The following is a 24,533-nucleotide window of genomic DNA, read 5'->3' as shown; positions in this document are numbered from 1 at the left end:
TGTTTTAATCATAAGATGGAATAATTTAATTCACTCCTCCTCCTCCTCCTCTCTTAAAAGCTCTTTCTTGCTGCCCTTTTGATTGATTGAGACTGTCCTCTGGGTCGTGATGGAGACGAAGGGAGAGAATAGACACGTCTTTCCCCGGTAGATGTTCACAGTGTTTTTTTTTTTACCTACATGTGTGTAGTGGTATGGTATTAATTTGTATAAAAGCAGGAAGTGGAAGTGGAGCTCCTTGAGTAAAGTGGAGCTTCGAAGGTGCATCCAGAAAGCCCACAATGAAGCTAAACAGTGTTTTACTGTGCAGACATGTTCCCCTGCAGTATCATTCACGGCATCAGCAGCTGAGTGATGATCACTTCTCAAAAGGGGAGGGGGAGGGGGGCAGCCTCTGACAGATTAACTGATAGATAGTATTGCTCTCTCCCTGTAAGATGCCCAGCTCTGTTTATAATGATGCCTTTCCATCACAGCAGACACATGTCGGCATGCGAAGTATTGGCAGTAAACTAAAGAAGCTTCACCCTTGATGAAAGACGATGCCAGGTTTATGTTGGGTTGAGTGTTTGTCAGACCTGAGGAGATATATATATATATATATATATATATAGGTACTGATACTATCACTGATGAGCACAAGTCTGTACAGGGTTGTTGTGTCCAGGTTCGCTCTGTGTATTCACCGAAACGGCGCCGTTCTTTTTAAGTTCTTTGTCGGCTATGCCAACCCTTAGAATAAGACTGTAAATAGAACGATATGTCTCGTCTGGCTTTGCCCCCCAAAAAAACAACGCTAACCTTGCAGCACCTCCGGAGCTCATTAATTAGCATACATTGTGTATATTTCAAGTGTAAAAAAAACAAGGGGCTGGTAGGTGGATTTTTGTTACCGTTGCACACCCGTGTCTTAACGCCAAACCAGGCTAACTGAACGCTGGCTATGGCTTTATATTTATAGGTAGAAATGTGTTATGTAAATACAGTCCCTGTAACATTTATGAGCTAAGATAAATCATCACCACTCGCACAGGAAGTGACTCAAAATGCTCACGGCACATGACACACGGGATCCAGGATTATCCAGCAGTCCGTGCCCGTATCTTGCAATGTTAATGTAAGTCGAGACTAATTCATGGATCTGCTCCATGATTCAGATCTGCTCCAAAACTCGGTGAGTCTTTGGCCCACGCGACACCCTTTAAACCAAGCTGCATGAAAATCTGGCTGGTAGTTTTTCTGCAATCCTGTTGATATGAGGACAAACGAACAAACATTTGTTTGTTCGGCAGCCTAACCTTTTTAGTGGACATAATGATTTGCACATGTCTCTTGAATGAAAAAAAAAAAAAAATCGATGAAAGACTGATGAAGAATCGTCACATTTGACTCTGGGTGTAATCAATTCTAATTGAATTCAACTGTAGTAACGTGAAAACTGTTTCTAATTGTGGCTAAGTTGAAGCACCTCCAGTTGGTCTCTTACAAGCTCAGTCAGAGCCTCTGGATAAAGGAATGATACACGGTATGTATAATAGGTACAGGTATTTTATTTTCCTTAGCAGTTGCTGCTCGGGGAAACCTATCTCTTCTGATTTGTGAAGACAAATAAAATAATTTGTGTTTATCTTGACGCGGCCCTTATCTGACAGCCGGAATCGAGTTGTTATTCTACTGATAAATTATAATCTGTGCCGCCTCAGTCAGGGAGACTGATGATGTCTTCAACATCACAATCAGCTCCGCACAATATTCGGACGGAGCACGCTGTAGGCTGCACGAAGATAAAGGAGGGGGCATAAAGGGAAGAAAGAGACCAGAAACCTGTTCCTTTAAAAACAATGGCCAATGCCATTTTATAGCAATAACATGTCTATCTCTTTACGGCAGCTTTTGTGAGCTAAATGTTATTCCTGCAGCAATTACAACTAACATCCAACCATAAAGACTAAATACATACGGAAATATCACCAACTGTATAAAGAAATGACATTGCAAGTGTTGCTGAATTCAATTTTGGCTTCATGTTTATATGTAAACCAACTGAACTGATGTAAAGCCATGATGGCTTCTCTATTAACCTCCGTTTATAATGCCTTTCATTTCAAGAAAAGTTTGCCAAAAATGCTCTTCAACATCTTAAACATGTTCTGATATTCCTACATCAATTCCAAATTAGATTACATTGATTACACAACTGAAATTGTAGCCGTGCTAAATCTTACAAAAATGCCTCAGTCCCTCATGCTGTGCACTCACCTGCCCTTGTTGCCAAATGAGATGCACGTCCACGTCCACAGTCATGCTGTGTATATGAATATTACCTCCGTGTCCCCATCAAAAGTGTCTTTCGTTGAACACAAAGACATTCGGAGACTATGTGCATTTCTAGCTGACGCAGCAGTTATCAACCCAGCTGTGAGGCAGCTTGTCATTTGGGACTTCATCACCTGAAAGGCAGTGGGGAAGGGCGGGGGGGGGGGGGGTGATGAGAAGGTGAGGTGGGGGGTGGGAGGGAAACAATCACGACAGCCCTGCGGTGACACTCGGCAGTGTGGCGCGACTGAACAGTGTGAGTGACTTCCCTCTGCACCACCGGCAGAGTTGTGTCTCTGCACGAGGCACACGCACACACACACACACACACACACACACACACACACACACACACACACACACACACACACACACACACACACACACACACACACACACACACACACACACACACACACACACACACACACACACACACACACACACACACACACACACACTGTTTCTATAACATAAAAGCAGTGCAGTCTCTTTCGTAACCAGTAACTGTCTCAGCGCCCGTCTTAACCACTCGCACGGAGAAAGCATGAAGCGTAATGCAATGTGAATGAGGCCTGAGTCATGACTCCAGAATAAATAAATAAAATGAGTGAGGAAGCAATAATTAAAAGCTGATTTAAAAAAAAGGGAAGGCATAAAGTCAAAAAGCCAGTGTGTGCGTGTGTGTGTGTGTGTGTGTGTGTGTGTCAAGCTTTTTAAAGCGGACTGAACCCTGGATGAAAGGAAGGAGGAGAGGCGGGGAATAGAGAGGCGTTGTCCTCCATTAGGAAGCAAGGGACAGCGGTCAATAAAGGACACTCAGAACTCCACCTCCTCCCCGTGATGAGAAGGAACTTGTGTGTGATGATGAGTGTGTCTAAATCCACTTGCAGCTGAACCAGCGTGCCAGCCCTCCAACTGTACGTCTCTGCCACAGCACAGCAGTGCTGCAGAGGATTTGGCAGCACTGAGGATCTGCTGGAGCGTGTACAGACTTCGGGGTGGGGTAAACAGTGAGTTGAGACGTGCACCTCTGCTGCAACAGTCCCGGAGATGGGCAGAAGATGAGGAGGAGGGGGGACTCTCAGAATCGGACTTTTTGAATCCACGGCGTTTCGGAGTCAGGGGGGAGAAAGGTGCACACGTGGGGAGGGGGTGGACAGGAGCAGGGGGCTGGTGTGGATCTGCTCACTCCTCCATCAGGGAATCTCTGCTGCCCTCATCGCCTCCTCCTGCGTCTTTCGGTGGTCCGCAACCCTGCGGGCCGAGTCTGCCGGCATGGACCGAGGCTGAGTAAATGCTGCTGCCTGACAGGGAGTCTGTGAGACGGCCGTCCGTTCCTCCCCTCCCTGGTCCCCTTCATGCCGTGCTGTGGGCTGGGCCATCGCCGGAGAGCAGAGCTTCCATATGTGAGTGTGCTGATTTATCGCGGGGGTTAGAGGACAGACTGTGTGTGAGTGAGAGATTAAGAAGCTGATGAAGCCAACAGTTGCCAGCATTTGGAGACTAATGTGTTTTATTATAATTGTTTCGTGATGGCTGGTGAATAATTCAAAGATTATGTTTCCATACATGCACAACTTCAGTGAAAATATCAGGGCTGCTTCAAAGCACCAATCTGAACAGTCAGTGGACGGCTGCCAGCTTTCTCCTTCGATGTTGATCAGTGTTCCCTGCTTCTGTTGATCTCTATCCTGAAACGGTCCTGAATGCTGCAGGATTCAGCTGAAATGTTTCAGTTGCACCGACCTGACGGCGTTCTGCAGAGCTCTGTCCTGACTGTGCATGCCGCCAGACATGATAAATCTTTTATTTCATATTTATTCCAGGGTTTGGACAGAGAGCTGCGGTCGTAATGTTTTTGAGTACTGTGGGTTCACGCTGCAGGCACATGCTCGGGTTGACAGTTTGACTTTATTGGGCTCTACTGGTTTATTTCATGCGTCTTTAGTGTACTGGTGTCTGGGATCAGAAGCTGTGTATCATTAGAATAAGTCACGCTGTGACTGTGAAGCTTAATGAAATGCAGTGAGAGGAGAATGTGTGTTTGTCTGCGAGCAGGTATGGCTCTGTGACGGGAAAATTTGATGATACATGCATTTTTCCATACTGTCCTTTGCGTACTTGATTCTGTCATTCAGCTGTGGGTGGTTTGAATAAACTCCTTTGTATTGCACAAAGGCATATTTTCTGTCTGCAGTCTCCATTACACTGTTCATCAACAGAGCGATGCAAAAAAACATAAGGGTGTTTTTTTTTCTTTTTCTTTTTTTTCCTCCTCTTTCTCTTCCACACAATCCTCCAGTACTGCAGACAAAAATGATCCTCTTTAATTTAGTTTCACCACTAGATGGCCACGTTACACTTTGACTCTTGCACACACACAAGCGTTCACACCGACTGTAAGTGCATATACACACCAGTTCCATACACAGAGAAAATCCCTTAATACCGTCAAGGCTCAAAGATAAAGTTTTCACAAGCGTGGTAGAAATTTTTTTTTATTCCATTTTCTAAAATAGGTTATGGAGTCATCCTCAGATACAAGGTAGTAGCTCATTTGAGACATAATATCTCAGATGGACTAAAACTGCGATATCTAAGCACAGAAAAGTATTTCTAACAGAGTGAGGGCATCCTTATCTTATGTGACATCAGTTCACATGAGTTCAGTTCAGTTGTTTCGGGGATAATTTGTATGTAGTGCAGATAAAGGTGTTCACCTGTTCAGTCTGCAAAAGATAAAGCAGCAACTATGGTCAATGTTATTTTTCATCAAAAATGGTAATCAATGCAGATTTCGTCTTTTCAATTTTGACTCTAAGTACTGTATCAGGTTTTGTCATGTTGGGCAGACAAAACAAGACATTTCTAAAAATCCTGATTTGGCTTTTGGAGATTATTATGGTCTTTTTTTTTTTTTTTTTACTAATTTCTTACGTTTTCTAGATAATAAGCAATTGATAATTTTTTTTTTTTTTTAAATCAGTAGATCACCAACAAATATTTTCAGCGTTGATCTACATCGTAGTATAAGCCGTTTTATCCCTATTCAAAATAAATTTGGATCTTCCAAAACACAGACTACAAAGAAAAAAGAGAGAAGCTATGTTCGCCCAAGTACACATCGTGTAACCCGAGGCTGCGGGTAAAACCTCCCAAAATATGACCTCACACAAACCAAAACTAATGATGCTTCAAAAGTAAATTAGTAAATTCAATCATTTCCAAATTCATCACCATCACCGAGTTGATGAGGATCACTCTAATGCTCCGAGGAACAATTGATGGGTGCACAAGTCAGTGTGTGCGACTGTGAGCAGCAAGCGATACACCAGTTGCAACCAATGAAGTCGGCCAAAAGAAAGTTGCTTTTCTCCGTCGGACTTGGAGGATCCTTTTGAAAAGAGACCGAGACACGTGGGCCCATTATGACGTATTCTGTCTGGAAATGTGAACTTCGAAAGGTCCAGGCTTTGAACTGGAACAAAAACTGTATTCCAGATATTGTATATACGGAAGAATGCTAACGGTCCTGTGCAGACTGCTGTAGTTGGGTTACACAATCGTGGGTTTTGTGTGACACGCGCCGCAGTAGGCTGGATCAACATTTACTGTACAACCGAGTAAGCTTTAATTTAACTGATGAGTGGATTAGTGTAGGACCAGCTGTTGAAACACCACACCGGAGCGTCTGAGCCCCATGTGTAAGGTGTTTGCCTGAAAACAAACCATTCGCTGTGGTTGAGTATCACTGGCAACATGTGTTTGTGTTTAACGACTGTAAGCGTGTTTAAATTAATACAATGAGTCCAGCTAAAGCCGGGGTTTTTGGCAGAGGGCGGTCCAGTGCTGAACTTGAGAGGACCTCCGCTGTCGTGACACACCGCTCTCTCAATGACACTCCTCTCACATGTTTCCAATACGGAGCACCAAACCGCCGTTTTACGTCTGAAATGGGGCGGAACACAATTCTGCTCTGCATGGAATGTGGAGCAACGGAGACCCGGCCGGATGGGACTACGTCTGACAGACTGAGTAGCCAGTCCCAGACACTCCTCACGGAAACTCGGCTAATTGAAGACAGCAGGGCCTACTCCAATTCCCCCTTTTGTTTTCTAGGCTTTCCTGCTTGCCATGATGCAGCAGCAGTAGCCAGTATTATCCGAGTCATTAAGCGGCACAGAGAGCCGAAGAAAAGCAACTTGAGTTTAATTTCGGTCGTGTGAAAGTTGGTAAACTCTTCATATATATGTGTGGCGAAGAGGGGAGTACAGTGCTTCTGTTTTTTTTTATAGTCAGTAATGTCTGCTTTATGGCTTATGAATATGCGGTTTCATAATCATCCAATTATTGACATTTAAAGCCCTTTGTATTCTGTAAAAGAAGATAGCAGCATATAGCTACATTAGTCCATACTCGTGCACAGTAGGGCTTTGAGCTCCCGACTTAAATAAAATAATGCTAATATGCTAATGTTTAGTTCTCCATCTGAGTTTAGCATATTGGCATGTTAATACAAACATTTGCTAAGCAGCTCTAAACACATTACAACTGAGGCTGATTTGAAAACATCCTTTTTAAAGCTGTTTGCAGATCAACAACAAATTAAAACGTTGATCTGAAGATAGCGCAAAGTAAAAAGTGATGACATCAATGCTGAAAGGGAGACGGATACCATTTCACAGCCATTCATCTTGTAATTCTCGAGACATTTACCTCAAAGAACAGATGTGGACCTCATGGTGGGACTAGTGAGGGATCAATAAATTCAGGCGCATTCCTCCTTTTGTCCAACATCTTGTGCCGATTCATTCAGTAGTTGATGGCAGATACTTCGACCTGCTGGGAGGTGTTTAGGTAACCACATAAAGAATGAGAAAAATCAAACACTGGAGTATTACGCAGACGGGTGTAATTGTTCCCAGAAACGATTTGAGTTTGTGTGTTAGCGGTCAGCTAAGCTCCCATGACAAAAGAGTGACCTGGAATTCCCAGTTTTCCAGGCACTGGGACGGATGCCCAGGGAGGAGTGTCGAGCCAGCGCAGAGCAGACCGGAGCAGGGTTTCCTTGGCAGCAGTTGGACGTTCTTTCACTTTTCCAGAGAATATGGAAATGTCCGGAAACTGAGCAGTTAATTAGCCTCGGAGGCCCTCAGGAATGTCTCGGATTTAGGTGGATTTTTATTTTACTGCTTTTACATAATCTATCACATCACCACTGGCCTGGAAAGTGTGATAAATATATATATATATATATAGATATATGGATCTATATATATATATATATCTGTGGAGGCCTGTGTAGAGTATAGCACTACTGCCGCCTGGAAACACTGACGTCAGTGACACTCCTCGCACCGACCCTAACTCGGTCTGAGTTTTAAAACTCCCGATGGTCTGGAAACAGTGAAGTCATGGGCGGAAAAGATGCAGCTCACTACCTACAAAATGTGACGGTGATGGATGAGGGTGTTCCATCTTGTAATGTCTGCTGCTGCGATACGTCGCTGCAGACTGACTTCCTGTTTGTCTTTACCCCGGGCGCGACGCGCGTCAGGAAGTCGAGACAAACGGTGCACGAGTAACACCGGGCTAAGTGGGTCTGTGGGGCTGCGCTGTCCTTTTGAGTTAGCTGAGACTGAAGCTGAAGGGAACCAGGAAAACAAATGTCTGTACCGAATTTCACGGCTGTCCTTCCAATAGGTGCTGAGACCTTTCACTGAGACCCACACATGGTGGCGCTAGAGGAGAAAGTCAGGGCATCACCGAGGCCGTTGCGATCCATCGTCCGAAGACCGTGAATGTCCGCAGAAGTGTGTAAGTGACGTTGGCTCACATCCAACCGTTCTACTGGCTACTACTGACAAAGACTACTGCATGCAAAAAAAAAAAAAATGTCCATGCAAGAACAGGGACAATCTTTTGAGCATTTAGTCAAACTAATCAACAATATTTAGTCTCCAGACTACGCCACTGTATTATCTCAATAAACCTGCACGCTTTCCCATTCTCTACTCTTTGTTCTTACAAAATGCTCTGCTTCTGTGCAGCAAATGCCGGCAACTGGGGATTTCTAACCTGCTGCATGAGATACAATGTGAAGTAATTTGCTCTCTCTGGTTAATTCAGTCACGTCTCGCTCTCTCTAACGTGCCATGATGGCCGGTTTGCTGCTATCAGTGGAAAGCAGCTGCTTTGAGGGGCTGGAGTGCCATCGCAATTTAGTTGTGAGGCTTGCAATTTCTGGCAGTCTGTTCAGTAATTCCATTTATTGGTGTTGTTATGTTCTACTACAGCACACACCTTCACAAAGGCAACTGTCTCTAATGTCTGCAGCTGTTGGTGGAGCTGTGGTATTTATTTGTCACACACAAACGCAAGGTTAGATTTAAGGCACATTTTTTTTTTTTTTCACTTTGATATAATTCCAGATACACACCTTCACCTATCCTCTAATATACCTCGTTGCTCGCTGTGCTCTCTGTCGTTTCCTTCCAGTAACGACCTACACGTATCGTGGTATCCGCCGAAGAAATTGACAAACGTGCTCACCATTAGAGCGATGACAGAGTGTCGTGTTCTCGGCTAACACCCGTTAAATTGGCACCTCAGTCAGGCGGGGCGGCCGGGCCAAACTGAGCAGCACTTAAAACAGGAGCAGATGTTCTTTGAGGCCAATTAACAGCAGAGAGATGCAGACAACCTCGTGCACCGGAGGAGGGCTGCTGGTCCATATGGATACAAGAGACAATTAATTAGAGCGATGGATGTTAAAAATGGATCAAGAGCTGTGTAAAGTTTTTTGCTCTGATGTGAGAGTTTGATTACATGTTTGTTATTTAAGGATTGGCCGTTGAAATAAGCCGGCACTCACTGGCAGAATTGCAGCCATATGCTGTCACTACAAATGAAAAGGGAGCTTCAGAAATCATTACGTGAAGGGTTAAAGTCTACTCCGCTGCAATGGTTATTCGATTAATGGGGTCAGTCGACCAAACTAAATTAATTAGCTTCATCATTTCAGTGTGTTTATTCTTGTGAAAATGGCAAACATCGTTTGCCTCCAGCTCCACAAATACAACTATTTGTAGTTTTTGTTGTTGTTGCCATATATAACAGGAAATTAAACATATTTATGTTTTAGACGAGACTTGCCAGGAAAAACAAGCAAAACTGTGAAGGCAAAATTTTCACTTTTACAGACTGTTACGTAAATAACAGAATCAATCCTTAACTGCAGTCCCATGTTATTTGCGTGATATTTGGGCATTGACTTGTTATCAACTCCTTAATGTTGTTTTTTGGTTAACTTCAAGTAAAGTCGTAGACTAAACACCCTTTTTTTTTCCCCTATAAAAGCCGCGAGCTGTTGGTTTGAGATGTTGTCACCTTTCTCCTTCCAGTTCAAGCACTTGTTGATCTGATCGTCGATGTTCAGTCTGTCCTCTTCTCCGCTGCCGATCCAGAGATCCGCAGCTGCTCTGTGGCTCAATTTCACCTAAGTGCAGCCACTCAAATCAGCATTTTATGGCCTCAAAACTCTTCACTGATCTTTTACGAGTAATCCGGATCAGCTCGAACAAACAGCCCGCGAGAAGCTCGGAGCCGAGTGAGAGGAGGTGTTGGTCTAAGAGAGAGAGAGAGAGAGAGAGAGAGAGGAAGCTGAGACAAAAGTGAGTTAGTTCTGCAGAGGCGAGAAAGGTCAGCGCAACATTTAGAGGCTAAATTGATGCTCGCGAGAGTCAATTTAATTCTGGGTCATAGAGCAGTGCAACCGCTGACTGAGAAGAGATCAAAGATAAAGAGAGAGAGAGAGAGAGAGCGAGAGAGTCACTGAGCCTTTTCTTACTGTATTAGTCTCTTGGCAAAGAGATGCCATGACAACAGGTACCAGCTGGGCGAGAAGACGCACCCCGGAGAGGAAGGAGAGATGGAGGGATGGAGGGAGGAAGGGAAGGAGGGAGGGAAGTGTAGAGGAAGGAAAGTGACACCACGTAGGTGGAGAGGAAGAGAACGGAGATTAAAAAAAAAAAAAAAACAGAAAAGAGGGGAGGGTAATGAGTGGATGAGGCACCTAGTGAAGATGAAGACGAGGTCAATTACTTTAAGTTTTGCTCTGCCGCGTCCCCGTTTTATTTACTCTCCGACATGCGGAGGTGTCGGTGACCTGCCTGTCGGCGGAGAGCTCAGCGCTCTCCCTCAGAGACTCACCATGTTCGTCCTGATACTTCTATAAGCTGTCCCTCGGGAGCTGACCACAAAGATCTGCTCCGCGATTGGGCGCGCGCTGTGGCTCAGCAGGGCGGGGTTAAACCTGCTGGGATGTTTCATATTCATACTCGGCTTGAATACATAATCAGTCCATCAGGCCACTGTGTGCCGTCAGGAGGACGAGCCTCCTATGAGTTTGCTGGATATTTCGAATGACTTTCCACCCCGTGAAGGAAGCTGAAAACTTTCCTCGTCCGCGCGTGGTCTGGCGTGAGCATCCTGACAGATGCTGGATTCGGTGAGAGCCGGCGTTTTGGGCTCGCAGGTTCGCATGGCAGATGACGACCTAATGGCTGAGCGCGACGTGCCCTCGGCCATCACCCCTGATCCCGCGCAGACCTGCCCATGCAACAGGCTGTGGGGCTGAACTCTGCCGAGGAGGGGGCTCCTCTCGCCGCGTTACTGACCTGCTCTCGTTGCCATGATCAAACAAACCAAGAATAAAAATGTCTCGTGGGTAAGTGAGGTGTGTTGGTGTACAGCTGGGGGTTTCCTCCTCTCCTCTTGAACTACTCTTTCATGTGTGTCTGTAGTTTCAAACCATGTAGTTTCTCCAAAACAACCTTAAAGCTATGTGACGTTTTGCGTCACTATTAATAAGATTTTCTGGTTTAACAGATTATGTAGAGGCTATTACAGTGTATTTTCATTGATTTCTTTTTTTTTTTTTTTTTTTTTTTTTTTATGCTCCTGTGGCTATTATAAAGAGAGGCTTAGAGATTTCGGTATTATATAACTACAAGCTACTACATGCCCACTTTATGAAATCTGGTTATCAGTCTGCCAACTCTGCCTGTTTTAAAAGAACTACGACAGATGTTGATGGTTTGGAAACGATAGATGAAGGCAACTCGGGGCTGAATCTCCCAAGAAAATGCAGACCTTTTTTTTAAAAAAAATTTTTTTTAGATCAAATCAGTTACAGTGACAGTAGGTAAAGCGGTATTTTCTGTCATGATGTCCCGGGTTTTTGGACGCGTGTGAGTTTGATATTTGATTCTTCGCCAGTGCAGACGGATCAGGGGAGATTAGCGGGAGAGTGGCTTTGCGAGGATGAAATCAGCTACTTGGGAAAAGGGGGGGTTGGGGCCGGGAAGAGGGAGTATGGGACGGAGTTACAGTTTACTACCGAATCCACTTTCTGTCTGTGGGCATTTTCTCCTTCTGATTCTGCAGTTGCACGACTTCCAGCCACAATCGTGGTACGATGAGCGGGGAGGGGGGGGGGTAAATTCTCCTCCGGTTCGACAGCGTGAATACTTAGTCATTTTTTTTCTCGTCCTGTGTATTGTACACGTGCACGTGTGCGTAAACAGAGATGTACTTATGTGTTTTCCTCCGGAGGGAAACACTGCTCCACTTTCCCCTCAACCCACCCATATGGCGCATATGTCATGCTGCTGCTTTCTGCAGCCCGGCTCGCTGTCCTCACACTGAACCTGACCGTTCCTGCACAGACGGCTCTGGAAAGCTGAGAACCTTAAAGTACTTTAAAGCCTGGTGAAATAATGTCACAGTGCTGCCTCCCAGAATTACAGGAATCAGATGAGAATATTTTGCCAGTTTTGCCAGTTGTTACTTATATCAGATTTTTTTTTTTTTTTTGTGAGAGATATTATTTACTACAGAACAAGGTGAATATGCCAGCTGTAGAGGATGGAATATTAAATCTAGAGTCAGTTTTTTTTATTTGATTCTCCCGTCTTGGTAATAAAGGAGAAAGGGGACACTCATTGAGACATATTTGGCCATACTATTGGCCACATATGACATAATATTCCATAGACACATTTTATATAATTTGAAAATATCTATTTGATGTGGTGCAGTATCAGAGGAAAGACCGCAGGTCAATTAAAGTGACCTGTTTTAGTTAAAACCTTGAGGACGACCCTCTGAGAAGTATAAATATTTATGGTATTATCACATGGAATTTCAGCCATTAGTTTTCAACCCATAACGTTTTCATGGATCAAATGTCAGGATACATTTTTACCTGGTGGCATATTTTTGTTTTTCCCCACACTGAAAGATATGCAGCCTTTTTAATATGATCTCATTACGAATATGTTTGTCCAGTTTACCTGTAGGACTCAAGTCATGATTTTTAAAGACTGTCGTCTTGCCTCGGCGCTCGGCATTAATGCATTCCTGCAGGCAGAAGGTGGCGCTTATGCATCTAAAATCTGTTTTCAAGCTGTTAAACAAGAAAAGGAGGAGAAGAAGAACATGCTACCACCAGATGCCGGTAAAGCATGGTTGCTGTTGTGAGATTGGATGCCAGAATGCAAACAAGAGAAACATGCAAAGGCAAGCGTCGAAAGGTTGTGTTTGCAAAAAGAGAAAGCTCGCATATCATAAATCTACCACAACTATGCACAGTCATTTAAAAGCGAAGCACCGAGCAGAAGGCCGATCCGCAGACCAAAAAATAAGTTTTGGACGTTCAGAGCAAACAACAGCCCTCATCTCAAAAGTAATAGCTAAAGACACGCTTTAATCAGCTTTGTCACAGGCAAAGGTCTTCTATCCCGAGCCTGAGTTAACAAAAGTGATCGATGGGCCGACAGACGAAAGGGCCCCGCGACAAGAAGGACAGCAAACACCAGCTTAACCTTCTTTGTTTCCTTCCTTGCCGACTCCATCGCTTCAATTTGCTATTTCTTCTGCAGAAACTGTCGAATTTTGTGAGGCAGTCGCCTCTGCAGTGCTCTGATCTCAGGTATCTTACTTGTCAATCCAATAAGCCTAATGACTTTGCGGGCCACATTCATAATCACATGGGTGGGCAGTGCCAGGCGGATTAGGGCTCCAGATGGGGCTGTTACTGCCTGACTGTCTGTCTGGCAACGACTGTACAGCTGCAGGAGGTCACGTGTTTTACTACAGCGGTCAGCTCTGCCTCTGCAGCTCAGCTGCTCAGCATCACAGACTCCTCAGTGACACTGAGGCTGACTAGCACTGCTAGCTGTTGATAGAGTGTTGCTGGAGGATTAAGGTGTGTGTGTGTGTGTGTGTGTGTGTGTGTGTGTGTGTGTGTGTGTGTGTGTGTGTGTGTGTGTGTGTGTGTGTGTGTGTGTGTGTGTGTGTGTGTGTGTGTGTGTGTTTCTGTCTGTCTGCCTCGTATGTGGCTTCCTCTAGTTGAGTGGACCCTGCAACATATGTCACACTGTCAAATTAAAGCGTAATGCCTGGCCAGCTAAAGAAAAACACAGCTAACCATGACACAACAGAGCTTCAACACTTGACTATGTGTGTGTGTGTGTGTGTGTGTGTGTGTGTGTGTGTGTGTGTGTGTGTGTGTGTGTGTGTGTGTGTGTGTGTGTGTGTGTGTGTGTGTGTGTGTGTGTGTTATCTGCCTCAGAGACACTCTTCAGCCGGCTTCCCTCCACATGAGGTGTGACACTCGCTGCTGGAAGAGCTCTCGAGGATGACCACATCTCACTTCCTCCCTAGATATCACCTGGGCAGCGACACCGGCTGCATTTAAGAGCAACTCGCCAGGCGCAGCAGCAGTCAGTGTTATCCCTTTCGACTGAGGCAGAGAGGTTTGCTTTTTTTTATGCCAGGCGTCAGCTGCTTGCACCCTTGGGTCATGGTACTCTGAACAAAAACCAGGGGATTTGCATAATTCATTACAGTCGCTGTGGAGCGGAGAGGCGACACAGGTGTCTCGGGCATTGTGGGAGAACGAGCATGTCTAAGAAGCCAAAGGTAAAAAAAAAATATATATATATATATATATATATAACAATAACACTCGACCTGTCCTTGTTTTTCTGTGTAAATCAGCAGCTTACTTCTCTATCCAGAGCTTGTACTATTAGTTGTAGCGCTGGCTTGTTGTTGTTTTTTTGACAGCTTCTGCATCGCTCAAAGCGCTTTCTCTGTCTTTGTGGAGACTTGGCTGCGGGTAGTTTTGTTTGTGATGACATCAAGAGCGTCACGTAGCCTGTCTCCGAGTTCTGTTAACGTAGGCCTATACTGCGTTTATTGTAAGTGCAGCTTAGTTTTTAATCACGGATTGTTGCGGGACTGTGTCGTTGCCTTTTAGCGCTATAGACGGGCATCGATGCTCACCGGGCTTTTCTGTAGGTGAAAGGCAATCTGCGGGGTCATCTTTCTCTTTCCGTGTGCAGATAACCCGAACAGGTCCAGTCAAAGAGTCTGTTCATGCAGCTAAATCCTCTGTTTGAAAACTGATTCAGACAATGTAGGGCATTCGAGTTATTTCATCTCCGAGTTATTCAATGTTTGTCATTTTACTCTGTGTAATGCTGCTTTTGTTTTTTTGCATTGCCTGTTCATTTTTTTGAGAAGCAGAATAGGAAGTGGTACTATTTAGATAATCTACTAATCCTTTTGAGTATTTTTTTTTTAATGCTAAAATCATATCAGATTTTCAGATTCTTTTCCTCCGTTTTATTTCTTTGATCGATTATGAAAACAATCATTATTTGCAGCCTTCTTTTGCTATAATAGCTATTAATCCTCCTTAATGCCTTTATTGGTGCATTTGTTGGGAAGTTACTGCCAGCTGAGAAGCAGCGAGACAAGTTGGCAGTAGTATGTGTCGCAATGCTCATGTGCAGACGCATGTGTGTCCTCATATGAGATTGTGACATGGACCGAATGGGAATCCACTCATAAAAAAGAATTGCTCCACACAGATCACAAACTACACTGTAAAACATAATACAGGAATTCACTGGGATCAAGTAGTTATTCTTTTTTTTTTTTTTTATTAACCAAAATTTTCTTTACAACACGGCAAGACAAACTTTACAAGCGCACCATACTATTTTAAAGTGATGTGTTTAAATGGACGATAAATCACAGTTCAAGGAACTACCAAATTTAAAACAAATAAATAAGACAAAGGTTTACGCAACAGACCATTTTGATTAAAATGAAATTGTTTTGCAAATGCAAGCAAAGTCCGAAGGTCAGATTATCCAGTAGTTCAATAGAAAGAAGATTGGACGAAAGTCTGCAAAAACATAAATAAGGAGGAAATCCGTGTTTCTTCTTACCTACCCCGATAATCATCTTTGGACGTGTTCGATTTACGTGGTAGGGTCCCGACCCCCAGCTCGAGAACCACTGCTCTAGTGTACAGTCTTTCCCGTCTGCATTTACTTCAAGCTACCAGATCTCCCACGGTAAGAAGAAAAGCTTTTCGCGGCTCCTAACCGGGTTTCACGTCAGTCATTTCTTCTGTTCCAAATCCTGGATTGGTTGAAAGGCTGAAGCAGATTTTAAATCTCCTTACTGGTAGAAGCAATCATTACAAAGTGAGTTAGGGGATCAAGTGGGACGCAAGCAATCACCCCCGCGGGTGTTATTGTGTGCAGCGTGGATTGTGCTCTCTCACTGCTGTAAAGATGCACAGCACACAGAGGAACATTTAACGACGCAGCGGATGATCGTCTCGCACTCAACTGCTCAATCAGTTTGACTGTGTTCAAATCAGATGACTCTCGGCAACGTCACATGCGCGAACCAAAGTGGCTAATGTTTGCATGAATGGATGAGACCACGCTGCATGTTTCTGTTGTGTAAGAGAACAGACTGGATCATGTTGTGTTCAGACGCATTGGTTTAAAAAAAAAAGAAAAAAAAGAAAAAGGGAACTCTTGTGGAATTACTCAACTGCAAGTGTCTTTATTTTTGTCTGCACCGCAACAGCGGGGGTAAAACCATTGGTCAGCCGCACGCCGTGTCACTAACATTTGAAATGAAAAGCTCTCGTTTCAAATGAAAACCCTCATATAAGATTAGAAGGCCTTATGTCAAGTTAAAAGCCCTCCAGCGTTTCCCACGAGGTCCGACCGTACTATTTTTACATAGTTTTGTTGGAATTTATAAACCGTGATCATTTTATAAACGGAAATCAGCATTAAGAAGAATTCTGTGGAAATTGTTGAACATTGCTATTATTATGTCATTTTTAAATTTGGTGGGACTCTTGTGTATCATCAGCAGCTAATTTTTTACAAGTAAAGGCAGTTGTCAGTTTGTTTATTGTAAGCTGTGGTAATGACAATCAAAGCAAGCATTTTATTTAGTGTGCCGTGTTGAGGGTTAAAGCTGCTACAAGCAATGTTTTTGATCAAATGACTTCATTGTGTGACTTGTCGTAACAAACCCTCATATAATCACCAACTCAGCAGTTCCCCTCAGCCTTTGGAGCTTTTTAGTGTCTTCCTGCTCATGTTTTTTTTTTTCAGCCTGCAATAACACTTTTTATTCAGTTTCTCTGCTCTCATCAGTGTTCTCCTTGTCTTGAGTGGAAAAAAAAAAAAGAACAACGTTAGTGACCAGCTGGTGAACACAGTGGCGCATTTAGCAGCTAAAGAGAGAGCTATGTCCCTCAGGTGTTGGTAGAGACTCAAAACTGAGCTAAAACAGAGTAAATATTGATTTTTATACTAGGTGGACAGAAACAGGACTTCAAATAAATCAAATGAATCCATAAATACCTATTTGCAAACAAGTCCAACCATAACAACTGGAACGGTGATGACATGTCTGGATTGCGTTTACAGCTGGTTTCTGTGGCCCCCTACTGGCCAGAAACGACAACTAAGGCAGTTTTGTAGTCGGGATAGGTGAGGAAATGAATGTAAGTTCATGCAAAGTCATCTTAAGTGACCACAAATACATTTTGTGTGCGCACCAAATGTTCATATGTAACCTTAAACACCATTTAATTATTATTATTATTATTTTTTTTAAATTACTAGCTTTTAGGCCACGCATTTAACTCATTAAAAAAAAAAAAAAAAAAAAAAAAAAAAAAAATTGGGCCCCATCTCTATTCTCAAAACCGTTGAAGTGATGCGAGCGTTTCCGTCTCTTTGTCCATCGTGTGTGCGTGTGGAGTTGCTGTATCTCGTCCCGGCGAGAGTGTGTTTACACACTCGCACGCAGAGCGATGTGTCACCCTCCGCCTGTGTGCTCCCGACCCGCGCGTGACACAACGGTCGCAAATTGCTGTCTGACGAGTTTTCCCATGACTCCATGTGGAACAGCCGATGTGTTAATGTGTTCAGTGAGCGTGAAGTGACTCGGTTAACGCCGCGCGCCGCAGCCGCCCCAAAACGTTGCGCGCGGTCGTACACGTCGGCGCTTCAGAAGTCACAAAGTGTTTGCTCAACTTGGCCGTCCAGAAACTCCCAAGCTCATGATCTTCATCCCCTTGAGCATGCTCGACAGGCTTCCTCTGTCTCCGCGGACTAAACGCATCTTAGAAAGGGTAAGTGTGACTGGACTTTTGAAGTTCAGCCATTGGGATTGTTTTCCTCCAGCTGGAAATGTCTTGTTCTGTTTTCCGACTGATGGGATTGTGTTTGAGATAAGAAGTGTATTTTATTATTATTATTTCTTTTGTTTAGGAACAGAGGAGAAGCGTTAGCCTCGTTTGTATGATGCGTGTGCAGGTTCAGCGTTATTCTCAGGGTTTGGTGCACATGCTAGCGGGGTGCCCTTTGGTGGGGTAGAGGAAGCAACTCTCGACTTGCTCCGAGAGGCAACAGGAAACCGAGCAGCTGTGGCTTATCTCTCTCTCTCTCTCTCTCTCTCTCTCGCTCATCCTCTACCTCCATCTCTCGTTCTCTTTTTCTCCCGGTGTCTCCGCCTCTTTTCTGCCTCCTTTCCTTTCTCTCGTCGTCTGTAATTAGAGATGGTCCCGGGGCTCGAGCGGCCTGGCATGTGCTGTAGCTAGGTAACCTCGGTCAGTTGCTGGCTGCCGGCCCCGGAGGTTTCATCAGCTGTGAACACGGTCACATCGGGCCCAGCATGGGTTCTGCAGCCCGATCTGGATAACGTGCGTCCGGATTAGTACAATCCCACTTCAGATTCATGCTGTATTGCTCAATTCTTTATTTTCTTTACTGGTGTGAAGCAGTATTTCCTCAGCGTCTTGCACTTTTAGGAATATGAAAGAAAAAATATTCTACAAACCTTTTTACATTTAAAAAAAAAAAAAAATGTGTCAAATGTATTGATCTTAAAGGAATAGATTCATATTCTGGGAAATATGTTTATTTACTTTTTTTTGCAAAGTGTCATAAAAGAAGATTGAAACAACTCTTGTATCAGTACAATAGATATAAAGCTACAGCCAGTAGCAGTTAGCTTAGTACAAAGAATAGACATAAAATAAATCTTATCTTAAGATAAGGAAATCAGCACTTTAGTTTGATTAAAAAAAAAAAAAAAAAGAAGCTATTTCTGGTCAAGAAACACTTGTTAATGATCGTGTAGTATTCTACTACGTTTGAATTGAAGCTGTGAGATTAGATGATTCTGATCATAAGGATTATTGGATTATCTAAATACAGGGCTGTACTTACTAAATAAGTTCTTGTAAAAGTAGGGTAAGAAAATAACTACGTGCAATGGCAGACTTTTGGGAGGATTTTTTTTTTTTACCTGTCAAAGTGAAAGATTTATCCAGCGGCACTTGAAGGCCTCTTGGAAAGTTCAATTCATATAATAGCATTGTTGGCAAGGAAAAACCACTTTGGAGGGCCCTTCTGATAATTCCTTAGTGATCTAATTGAAATGTGTCTTAGGCCTTCAGTGGTCTTTTAAAGTTTACTAAATGTCTATAACACAGGTCTGTTATAATAGCACAATTGACAGGAAAAAAAACAAAAACCTGTTGATGTTGTTGGATATCGTCTCTGTCACTGGCGCTATTTCCTTTTCAAAATCAATCAGTTGTCGTCAGTATCTGCTGTTGTTTTGTCTTCTGTTACGATGTCTTCAGTGTTATGATGTTGTATTGATGTAATGCAGGTTAACTCTAACTCATGATCCTGAGTGCTTCATTGCCGGCAAGTGTTGAGAGGTTTTGTTTTGGGCGGTTTAATTTACCGTTGAGCGGTGGCCGCTGTGGAGTCACTGCACCATGAAAATACTTGCCTTGACACCTGTGTCCACTCCTGGTCTGGCGGTAGGACGGCCCGGTGCCCCGAGAGACCGTCCCGTTGCTTAGAGTACACAGCTGTGATCCCTGCAATGCTGTCTCAAGCAGGACGAAGTGCAAAAGCTGGCCGATATGGACAGAGTCTTAATATGACGATATTTTTGACCGGATACCTCGACGATGTTGTGCAATGCTCGCCGCTTTCACAAAATATTAACATATTGAGATACGTGGATGAAGTAACATTAATAGAAGAGCTAACACTTTAAGTTTAGAACATGACATCACTTTACCTGCTTTTAGAGGCTGAATTACAGTAAAGACAACACTTGTGCCACATTATAATATTACGACATCCAATATCCAAGACGATATCTCTCATATCACATAATATAATATTGACATATTGCCCAGCCCTACACTGAGCTGCTCACTGACTATAAAGGTGTCTTTACTTTAGGGTCGGCTTGTGGTTACACTCTTACCTTCAGCTGGAGGACTGGATTTCACATCTCTCCTGGTGCACATGGGGAGCAAAACTGAACCTCCATCAGCTCCAAGGTCCTTAATCTCAATCTGACTCAGCACGCTTCTCCTAAAGATGCTTGGAGTGAAGAGAGGAATCATCATCAAAAAAAAAAAAAAAAGAAAGTTAAATGCAAAGACCCCACTTAATAATAAATTATGTACAGTTGCTGAATTAAATTTCATAATAGCAAATGAAAAACATGTATGTCTGATCATGTTCTTTGTGGTTCTTAATCTCTTATATCCTGGGCAAATTTTTTTTTAAATTTCCACCTCAATTAAACAACTAAATTCCACCATTAACAGCTCTAAACGAGGCCAGAGGGAGATTACAAAAACTACAGCAGAAACCGACATTTTTACTTGTGCCTAAGTAAATTCGAAAGTAAATGGTAGCCCCATGACAATGAGTCAGGGACACTGATGTTAATCAACCTGTGTAACCTGTACAAATTCTCAACTGCAACGTCACCAAAATGAAGCACCACAAATGCTACAACCATTTTAATCATAGTATGACTGTGGCACATGCAGTGAAGATGAATGTGCCACGCTCAGCAACTTTGTTATGCTTTAATAACATCCCAGTAGATGGACTTTTTTTTAGGATGGAGAGGGTTAAATGATTGCTAAAAGAGGGCTTTAATATAACTGTGCTAAGTGACAGGATCTTCATTTATATGTAAATGAACTATGCTTTAAATACCTGGAACGTATATTGTTAAAGCAGGCAGCTTCGGTAAAACACGCGAGTCCCTTCGTACCGTACAAAGTGACCTCTTTAGTAATGTATGCAATGACGGAAAATAACTGTTGGAAGTGTGTTTTTTTATTTTTTTTTTATTTTCCGAAGCGAAACATTGGGATGTTATATTGACTCTCCCTTGTGGTCCAATTACTTTATGCTGGTTTTGTAAGCTATCCTTGTTGGCCTCCGTGTGCTCGTCAGTGTGAATGCCCGCTGACGTCAGTGTGTGTGCATGTGTACTGATCAATAAGCCAAAGGCAATGTCGGCACTCATTTCCCTGCTCGGGCAGAACTGGAAGACATCGATCTGTCGAATCCCGTTCAGAGAGCACATTCGGAGAGAGCTGATAGTTGCTGTTGGCAGTGAGGAATGTTATTGTAGGATGTTGTATTATAGGTAGAGACGGGTCTAGAATTTCTAATAGTCGTTTTTATCTCCAAAATCGATTAGCGCGTGCGACTTTCATTCTTCCTTATTTCCCCTGTTTTCTTTCGAATAGTAGTTTTGCTTGAAATACCATCCCTAGTATTGTGTTTATACTATAGTACAATAGAGCAACTACTTTACACATGTTAAACAAAGTAAACTTCTCCATGAATGGCCTCAGAGAGCTACAAAGGAATGATAAAGATCCTGTCATTTTTACACAATTTGAATCTTCAAATCACAGTTCACTTTGATCCTGATATTTATCATCGTCTCACTGGATTTTTGTTTGATTTTTTTTCATCCCTCAGATTTTCTGTCAACGTGTGGCACACTTCACATACAAAAGTCATTTTTAGTGGACAGTCAGAGACACCAGATCACACTTCCTGACCAAATGTCATCACGCTCAGCATGTTGAGGTTTTGGCCTCCAGGGCTGAGTTTAATTAGATTCTGCTTTTCACCTTCATTTACCTTGAACTTCATGCTTCCTCTACGGAGCTCGGATTGGACTACAAACCGTGACACAATAGTACTCTGCAAAAGTTTGAGGTACTTTAGAGGATTCTGTTCTGACCCTGCAGTGCCCACAGATAAGACCCAGTTTCATTCTGCAGCATGACGGCAAGACCGTGCACAAGGAGAACTGGTTTTAAAGGCAAGGAGTGGTCACGCAAACAAATATTGATATGATTTGGGTTTTCCTCTTCTATTTACTGCAGTTTTTGTTCAGTGTGAAGAGAGCCGGGCTAGCTGTGAGAGTTTTTATTGCTCACTTAGATTTTCACTTTTAATTCTCTTGTATAGTCATAATGATAAACAAAATTCACCCTACATAGCAACTTCATACAAAATGACTCGACACAATTAATAAACAGTTCTGCTCCAATACAAATGCACCCGGATTTGAAACCATTGTCGTGGTGAAATGAGGATAACTATCTGACAGTTAAGTCACGTGCCGAGCACACACACCCGGGATGGTAATCCTCAGAAAGGGGTTAACCCTGATCAAACACAATATAATCTAGGATTTAAACTGGGCTGCCCAGAAAACGTTTTCTCCCCACTGACAAAAAAAAACAACATCCCACAAATCTGGGCTTTACCAGGATGTCGAATAAAGCTCAGAGCTTGTATGATCTTACAGGTTGGACGTGAAATCGCTCAACTCTTTACTCGGTTCTCATCTGTGCCGTTCACTTTGTGTGTTATTCCAGCGACTTAGCAGCAATCCTCTGCTGTTGCTTCTGTTTTATAACGGGACAATTTAGATTAGTTATGGTTTCATGATGTGAACTATTACATGGCATTTTTTATTTTTTAGCCTACATAAGCTTTGATGTAAAAGCAGTGTGATTACAAAGCAAACATCACAGCTTCAGTGTGTCTGATGTCAGATCATAAAGACATGGATCTGCTGTCAGTTTCTTTCAAGTAACCGCTAGTTTTTAAACGCATACCAGCTGCAATCTGTCACTTGATTACTTAACCAACTTTTATATGGCTATAATTTTATAGATGTAAGAGTCTGTAATGGGTGTTGTTGTTTTTTTTGGTTTTTTTTTTATTTTTTTACTCTTCTTCTGTCTGTCTTACTTTTGGATGTAATGTTAAGCGCCAGCCTGATTACACTAAGCGACATCAAATGACCAAACGGAAAGTTTCAGTGGCTTTCGTCCCGTTGATGATGAAAGCAAATATGGCATTTTGTCGATGTAGTGAAGATAATTACTTCCTGACGTCTTGGTCTCAGCAACATGTGTTGAGACTATAGAGTGAGTTCAGATCCTTTAGCCTCCCTCTCCGCCGAGCGTAACCTCTTGAAGGCAAAGTGGAACACATGTAAACTCCCCAGATCACACACTCTCACACAGACATGAAAAGCTTCTGCAGCTGCTTTTGGTGCTTTCTGGAATTTTCAGGCCGGCCTCGTTGGCCGGAGATCTTACTTCCTAACTAGCTGTGTGTGTGACGGAGAGAGAGAGAGTGTGTGTGTGTGTGTGTGTGTGTATGTGTGGGAGGGGAGAAGGGCAGGGGGCAGGGGAGGCTTGTTTTTGGGGGCTGGAGGACGGTCGTGGTGCTCTGAAGGAGTGCTTTCCCAGCGTGGGAAAGACGGTTGTCTTTTCTCTGCCTCTCGGGGACTAAAGAAGGGCTGAGAGGAGCTAACGTTCTCCTCCGGCTCCAATTTTCTCCGCCCGGGCTACGGAGACAAAGCTGTTCCCTTTTCGGAGCTGGGACGAGGGGATTTGTAGGAGCGAAGCGGTTCGGGGTTGGTAGGAGTTCCTGTGGAAGATGGACAGCAGCTGAGGAGATTTTCTCCCGGCCCGGCTGAACTGCGGAGTTGATCGGGCAGAAATGTATCACTCTGGCAGTGAGGAGTCAGATCTGGTAAGTTTGTGTAAACATGCTTTCTGCAGCTCTGACTGCATCGTCTGAAACTTTTCTCTGCCTAACTCCTCTCTACTCTTTGAACAAAGAGGGAGGGCTTGGACTGCAGGAGAATGGGGGTTATTAGTGCAGGATTTAAAGGGGCATATTCATACAATTCCTATCATTCCCCCCCCCTCCCACCCCACCTTCTGGAAACTTTGTAAAAGAGTGTTTCTCAAGATGCAGTAACCTTCTTGCAGTTTGCCGTTTTGAGACAAAGGGACTCATATAAGCTCTTGGTATGAATTTGCGAACACCGCTGCACGGCCACTACGAGCTTAAAGTGGGGGGGCCGAGACAGTGGTTAACAAATAGAGAGAGGGAAAGAAAGTTCACAGCCAGAATGAGTTTGGTTTTTAGGTACACAGACCGGAAGAGAGAACAAAAGCTGGCTTTCAGCCACGACGTATAGCAGCTTTGTAGTTTTTACTTGCTTTCTGTATAAGTTAAATGCAGAATGAGGGGAAGTCATGTCCACGGAGGTTTCTAGTTTGTATTTTGAATTTGTCCTGTTCTGCTTTTGGGCTTGTCTGTGTGTAAATGACATGGTGGTGAAAACCCTTTTGTCCAAATACTTTTTAGTGACAGTAATATGTGATTTTCATCAGCTGCCTCATACTAATAATGACTAATCAGTCTTAAAGAGCAAGTTTGAAAACACTCTAACATGCATGGATCAAACCCACAGAATATTATTTTAAATACTCATGCGGATGCAAAACTTTTCAAAAAATAACAAATATATTAGGTTGAAATTTAGGACATTCACAATATTCCTAAAAGTTCAGCTGTAAAAAGTAGGATATGTTCAGTTTGAATATGAGGCCCAATGTAAACATCACATTGTGCATCCGTCTGTCGTGTGCACGT

At 43.3% G+C, this 24,533-nt stretch overlaps 1 protein-coding gene across 4 annotated transcripts in view; it reads left to right on the top strand.

The window, feature by feature from the left end:
* The window catches only part of cacnb2a (calcium channel, voltage-dependent, beta 2a), a 63,117-nt gene that overhangs the window by 7,221 nt on the left and 31,363 nt on the right, over positions 1–24,533 (top strand). The window contains exon 1 of one of the 4 annotated variants that reach the window (XM_069696310.1): positions 3,593–3,725. The exons of 2 other annotated variants lie outside the window; for them this stretch is intronic. In XM_069696310.1, coding sequence (XP_069552411.1) covers positions 3,678–3,725 — 48 coding nt within the window. In that variant the 5' untranslated portion in view covers positions 3,593–3,677. Of the gene's footprint in view, positions 1–3,592; positions 3,726–23,410; positions 23,622–24,533 lie in introns of those variants that run through there. One more of the 4 variants, XM_069696311.1, reaches the window with a different exon arrangement.

Source organism: Brachyistius frenatus, unplaced genomic scaffold (assembly GCF_029030835.1).
Source record: "Brachyistius frenatus isolate BFR_SWC_R1_liver_20210118 unplaced genomic scaffold, ASM2903083v1 Contig_21, whole genome shotgun sequence".
In the NCBI taxonomy this organism is placed as follows: Eukaryota; Metazoa; Chordata; class Actinopteri; family Embiotocidae; genus Brachyistius; species Brachyistius frenatus.
This window is presented reverse-complemented; position numbering and strand designations above follow the sequence as displayed.